At 38.4% G+C, this 6,699-nt stretch overlaps 1 protein-coding gene across 1 annotated transcript; it reads right to left on the reverse strand.

The window, feature by feature from the left end:
- Positions 1 to 1,038: 1,038 nt before the first annotated feature.
- Positions 1,039 to 1,593, reverse strand: LOC121779094. Its single transcript, XM_042176435.1, has one exon. It carries the CDS (start codon positions 1,591 to 1,593, stop codon positions 1,039 to 1,041), a length of 555 nt encoding a protein of 184 aa, XP_042032369.1.
- Between the last annotated feature and the right edge of the window lie 5,106 nt (positions 1,594 to 6,699).

Genomic DNA, 6,699 nt, shown 5'->3' on the forward strand with positions numbered 1-6,699 from the left:
TTTTTCTACCTTTCTTTCTTTTTCTTTTCATAAGCATCATTTCTAGATCAAACACACATTTTGAATTTTTCTTATTTCACAACTTGCACTTTTCTATATTTAAGCACACTACTTTTTACAACTCTCTTCCTTATCTCTCCAATTCTTTTGCAAAAGATAATAAAACTATACTAACCCAAGGAATTGTCCCCATTTATTTTGGCTTTGAAAGAATAGTCTTAAAGGCTTAAAATTGGCTCCAAAGGGAAAATTTTCAAATTTTGAGAGGGTCAAAAATTTGGGAGTAAAAGTAGCTAAGAAAAGATGGCCTAACATCCTCGTAAATCAACTTAAACAATATGTAAACTTAGGCAGACTAGGAGCAAGTTCTAGAAATATATACATGCTTGCAGATAAATCACACAAGAAAGAATTAAGGCTCAAATCTCACAAGGTATAAGCATGATTCAAGGCGAACAAGCAATTCACTAATTATTCACCTTTTCACCAAACCATCATATCAAAACGTCAAGCCATACTTAAACATGGATGGAATTAAATATCATTGGCAACTCAATCTAATGTGTCCCTAAGTATGCGTGTTTCTAAGTTCTTCATGTTAAGTTCATGACATGGATTCACCTTCGGGTTTTTTAAACAAAAACTTAAACTAAAACCCTAAACTCACGGTCTACCACTTCATCCCACCAAACTTATTTACAACAAAGTGTAAAATAAGTTTGTAGAGTCGGTAGGGACGTGAGGAAACTACTAAAAAGAAAACATACCTTGAAAATTTTCACGTCGAGGTTGGACGGGGCGAAAATTCGAAAAATTTGAAAAATTGCGCTGGAAACTGCAATTTGGCGGCGGTCGCCGCAATGAGGCAGAATGTTTCCAAAAGCTGCGAAGGTCAGAACCTGCGAAAATATTTCAAAGACAAGAAAATTAAACAAAAACCAAAAGGTACTCAAAAACTTGAGCAAAAATTGTCAAAAATGGCTGGGTTGCCTCCCAACAAGCGCTCTTTTATAGTCATTAGCTTGACTTTACCCCTTTTTACTTCTTAGGTGGTTCTTCTAGTTCTGTTTCCTCTTCCACCACCTTGTCAGCGCTAAAGTATTTCTTCACACGATGACCAATGGCTTGAAACAACGTCCCATCCGGAGCTAGCAATTCAACCGTCCCACTATCATATATCTTCTTGATCATGTAAGGACCGGTCCATTTTAACTTCAACTTTCTGGGGAAAAGAGAGAGTCTCGAATTATGCAACAAAACCACATCCCCCAAGGTGAGCTCCCGTGGACTAATCATCTTATCATGGTAGGCCATAATCCTTTCTTTGTAAGTTGACGAGCTATGATAGGCTTCCATTCGAAATTCGTCCAATTTATTGAGAAAGAGGCGCCTCTCTTCGCCGGTCTTTTGGAAATCTTGATTCAACTTCTTGACCGCCCAATATGACATATACTCCAACTCAAAAGGCAAATGACATGATTTTTCAAAAACTAATTGATAAGGAGACATACCTATAGGAGATTTATATGCGGTACGATATGCCCACAATGCATCATCCAAGCGGAGTGCCCAATACTTTCTGTTAGTGCTCATTGTTTTCTGTAGAATGGACTTGATCTCTCGATTTGCAAGCTCGGTCTGCCCATTGGCTTGGGGGTGATATGGCGAGGTGACTCTATGCTTGACTCCGTACTTGTCCAATATGTTGTCCAGTCACCTATTGTTGAAGTGAGATCCTCCATCGCTTATGAGAGCGCGGGATGTACCAAACCTACTTAAAATGTTTTTCCTCACAAAAGCAGTTACAACTTTAGAATCATTAGTTTTGGTAGGAATTGCTTCTACCCATCTAGACACATATTCAACTGCAAGTAAAATGTATTGGTACTCCCCTGATTTTGGGAATGGTCCCATGAAATCTATCCCTCATACATCAAATAGTTCTACCTCAATGATAGTGTTCACAGGCATCTGCTTCTTCTTTGATATTCCCCCCGTGTGCTGGCATTCGTTGCATTGGAGCACAAAACTGGCGGAGTCACGGTAGATGGTTGGCCAATAGAAACCGCTTTGTAAGATTTTGATGGCGGTCCTTTGCACACCAAAGTGTCCTTCAGTTGGCGACGAATGACATCTTTCAACTGTGGCTGCCCAAATCTCTTGCGGTACACATCTCCTAAGTATAGTATCTGCACATCTTTTGAACAAGTAGGGCTCATCCCAAAAATAAGATCTTACATCTCTATAAAACTTTTTCCTTTGATAAGGAGTAAGATCGGGAGGGTGTACCTTGGCTGCTAAATATTTGACAATATCGGCATACCATGGGAAAGTAGCTTGAGTGAAGAATAGATGCTCATCGGGGAAGTCCTCGTTGATTTCTCGGGATAGGTTTTCTCCTTCTACCGGGTGCTCCAACCGAGACAAATGATCTGCCACTACATTCTCACATCCTTTTTTTTTCTCTTATCTCAACATCAAATTCTTGGAGTAGTAAAATCCACCGAATAAGTCTTGGCTTCGCATTCTTCTTTGTAAACAAGTGCCTAATAGCAGCATGGTCAGTGTAAACAATGGTTTTAGTCCCAACAAGATAAGCTCTAAATTTATCAAAAGAATAAACTATAGCAAGCATCTCCCTTTTTGTAGTCGTATAGTTAGCTTGTGCACAATCTAAAGTTCTACTAGCATAATAGATGACTCTAAAAATTTAATCTCTCTTTTGCCCCAAAGCCGAACCGACTGCAATCTCGCTTGCGTCACACATGATTTCAAATGGTTGGCTCCAATCGGGGGTGATGAGAATGGGAACACTCACTAAAGCTTTCTTCAAGTCCTCAAAAGTCTGCAAACAGTTAGAGGTAAAATTAAATTTCACATCTTTTTCAAGTAATTTACAAAGAGGCTTAGAAATTTTTGAGAAATCCTTAATAAATCTCCTGTAGAACCCTGCATGCACATTTCTCACAAAACATGTCAAAATACCAAAATAGATAAAACATACAAAATATAGATATGAATTGTGATTTTGACAATAAAAACAGACCAAATAATGGCCTTAAAACAATGCAAAATCCGACCGTATCAGTATAGGGAACTAAACCCACCCTAAAAGTGTGTCATCTTAGTTGAAAAGGAGGGGATACTTCCTTTTTATCAAACATAAGACTATAATTCCACTTTTGTGTTCCCAACGACGAATTTCTTCAAGTCAAAGTACAAAGACACGAGAGAAAATTAGACAATGACTTATAGAGAAAGTCCATTTTGGTCCTAGACATATGACCATTATACGAATTTGGTCCAAAACATTTAATTTTTCATTTTAAAGTCCCAAACAAACGAAATCGGGCTGAAGTTGGTCTTTTTTTAATGCACTGTCAAAAAGTGATGGTCGACACTAATTAAGATCCATTTTGACTGAATTGGAATGCTAAACCAATATTAAGTTGTTGACTCTGCTAACTCGCCAACGCAGTGTATTAAAAATGTCAACACAATCACATTGAAATGTCAACATAAAATTAGTTGATATTTTAATACATTTTGTTGACAATGATATTAAAATGTCAACACAGTATATTAAAATGTCAACACAAATTTTTGTTGACATTTTAACGTGACCGTGTTAAAATTTTTAATAAACTGCGTTGATGAGTTAGCAAGTTAGCAATTTAAGAAAAGGTAGCATTATAATGCACTCCCATAATAATGACCCAATTTTTTGGCTAAATATTTTAAAACAAAATTAGAATAAAAATATAAATCTCCTGTAGAACCCTGCATGCACATATCTCACAAAACATGTCAAAATACCAAAATAGATAAAACATACAAAATATAGACATGAATTGTGATTTTGACATTAAAAACAGACCTGAATAATGGCCTTAAAACCTTGCAAAATCCGAGCGTATCAGTATAGGGAACTAAACTCACCCTAAAAGTCTGTCATCTTAGTTGGAAAGGAGGGGATACTTCATTTTTATCAAACATAAGACTATAATTCCACTTTTGTGTTCCCAACGACGAATTTCTTCAAGTCAAAGTACAAAGACATAAGAGAAAATTAGACAATGATTTATAGAGAAAGTCCATTTTTTGTCCTAAACATATGACCATTATACGAATTTGGTCCAAAATATTTAATTTTTCATTTTCAAGTCCCAAACAAACGAAATCGGGCTGAAGTTGGTCTTTTTTTAATGCACTGTCAAAAAGTGATGGTCGACACTAATAAAGATCCATTTTGACTGAATTGGAATGCTAAACCAATATTAAGTTGTTGACTCTGCTAACTCGCCAATGCAGTGTATTAAAAATGTCAACACAATCACATTGAAATGTCAACATAAAATTATTTAATAATACACTATGTTGACAATGATATTAAAATGTCAACATTTTTGTTGACATTTTAACGTGACCGTGTTAACATTTTTAATAGACTGCGTTGATGAGTTAGCAAGTTAGCAATTTAAGAAAAGGTAGCACTATAATGCACTCCCATAATAATGACCCAATTTTTTGGCTAAATATTTTAAAACAAAAATTAGAATAAAAATATAATATTCGTCTCATCCTCTATCATGTATCATGCTGGGTGGCTCCATCTGAGTCCGTGTAAGTTGTATGTTGTCCACCTTCTGATTTTTCATCATCAGCTATTGGACAAGAGGTTTATCGGGTTTGAGATAGTGGCAGTTGCAATCATAGCTGAGGTCTCTCTTCTTGAGCTCCATCCCTTGCTGTTAGGTGAACTTCTCTAACATCCTCTTGCACGCAACTATTCCCAAATCCAAGAATGATCCCCATACCTAAAGTCCAGTTGATATTTGATCAAATCAGTGCATCCGTTAAGGAAGATACTCACTTTATGGCCCGGTGAAATCCCATGTTTAAGACACATCTCTACAAGGCATTAAATATCTCTCATACCTCAAACATAGACTCTTTATTTCTCGTTCCAAAACGAGAGATTTCTGCTTGCAGCTTGAGAGTGGAGTTGAGTGGGAAGAACTTATTGGAATCTTGAATTTAAGATCTCCAGTCAATGAAGTTTGACCAATAATAAATGTGATGAGACATTTAATTTTGGAGAATTAAATGACGTAGCGTCGATCTACGTTCCGCGTAGATGACCGTAGTATATTCACTTTCTCAAATCCGATTCCCGCTGAGTGAAAAATAGTGGATTAAAGTTGGTCACATTGTAGTTTTTGATAAAGCTATGAGTTGAAAGTGTAGGGAGTAATTAACTAGTGTTAATTATCCCACATAGGAGATGACCACATCTTTAAATGTGTATTTATTAAGTGACTAATTACACTTGGTAATTATCGTGGACTAAGATGGGTGAAAGAGCCCACACGCACGCACACGCGCGCCGAGCCGAGCCGCGCCCGTGCCCGTGCCCGTGCCCTTGGTCTTGGACTTGGACTTGGATCTTGGTCCTTTGGGTGGTCTTTGGGCTTGGTTCTTAAGCTTGTCCCAGGATCCAGACTTAATGTTTTAGACCACCTCAATTTTGGGCAGCGGCCGGATCAACTTGACATGCTGCCCAAAATTGAGGTGGTCCAAAACATTAAATCTGGATCCAGGGACAAGCCTAAGAACCAAGCCCAAAGACCACCCAAAGACCAAGATCAACTGGACATGTTGCGCCTTGATCAGCAGCCTGATCAACTCGGCCTGTTGCGCCTTGAGCGATGGCTTGATCAGTGTCTTGATCAAGTCGATTCACGAAGTCCACATGTGACGGTTGAACTAGGGCATGTACAGCGTCTAGATTCAACGTCGACCACTCCAGCTTTCAAACTCGTAACGGTTGAAGGTTACTGCCCCGCCATAATGAGCCATGATGACAGCCATCAAGGCTGGTGGACCAAGCCTATAAATAGGCTAGTCATTCCTTGCATTAGAATAACAGAACAATTAGAACACAAGCATCATACTCTCTGCATAGTCTTTCTTCCCGAAACTCTGCCCTCTCCTCTTCCAATTCACCGGAGCTCTGTTGATTGTGGTGCTGCTTCACCAGAGATGTAGCCATTTTATCTTTGGGGACGACACGCCAAACCGAGAGCACTACCGGGACGTATCTCGTCTTGCGGAAAGAGGCCTCATCGACTCGACTAAGTTTTATTTCCAGTTTACAGTTTCGATTTCATTGTAATTTTCAGTTTTTAGTTCTTCCTTCTTGGGTTTTATTACGCCCGGTATTGTTTATCTCTTGTAATTCCAGTCAATCCACCAACAGAACTACTCTAGAAAGTTGTGTGCCGGATCATTCTAGCTTGCATCTGACTCGGGCGCAAGATTGTCATACCAATCCTTTGCATAACCTGCGGGTACGCATGCACAAACCGAACAGGACCGGCGGTTAACCGCTGGTTCATAAACCGGAACCGGAACCGGCGCGGTGGTTCTGAACCGCCAGACGGTTCGGCAGTTCACACGGTCCGATTCTGGTTCAACGAAATGCAAAACCAGAACCGCCTGTTCCGAACCGCAAGTTCAACGGTTAAACCAGCGGTTCAATCGAAATTTAAAAAATATTTTTTATTTATAAAAATTGATTTTTATATTTAAAAACAATTTTTACAAATAAATGAATACAAGAAATTCATAACAGCCCATATATATTTGATGGGCTTGCGAATTTATGAAACTATTCTAGGTTGTTTCTCTTTTATAGAG

Source organism: Salvia splendens, chromosome 19 (genome assembly GCF_004379255.2).
Source record: "Salvia splendens isolate huo1 chromosome 19, SspV2, whole genome shotgun sequence".
Classification (NCBI taxonomy): Eukaryota; Viridiplantae; Streptophyta; class Magnoliopsida; order Lamiales; family Lamiaceae; genus Salvia; species Salvia splendens.

Bases quoted from the DNA above. Each gene is read 5' to 3' on its own strand.
- LOC121779094 (XM_042176435.1), bottom strand. From the start codon at position 1,593: ATGAGCACTAACAGAAAGTATTGGGCACTCCGCTTGGATGATGCATTG.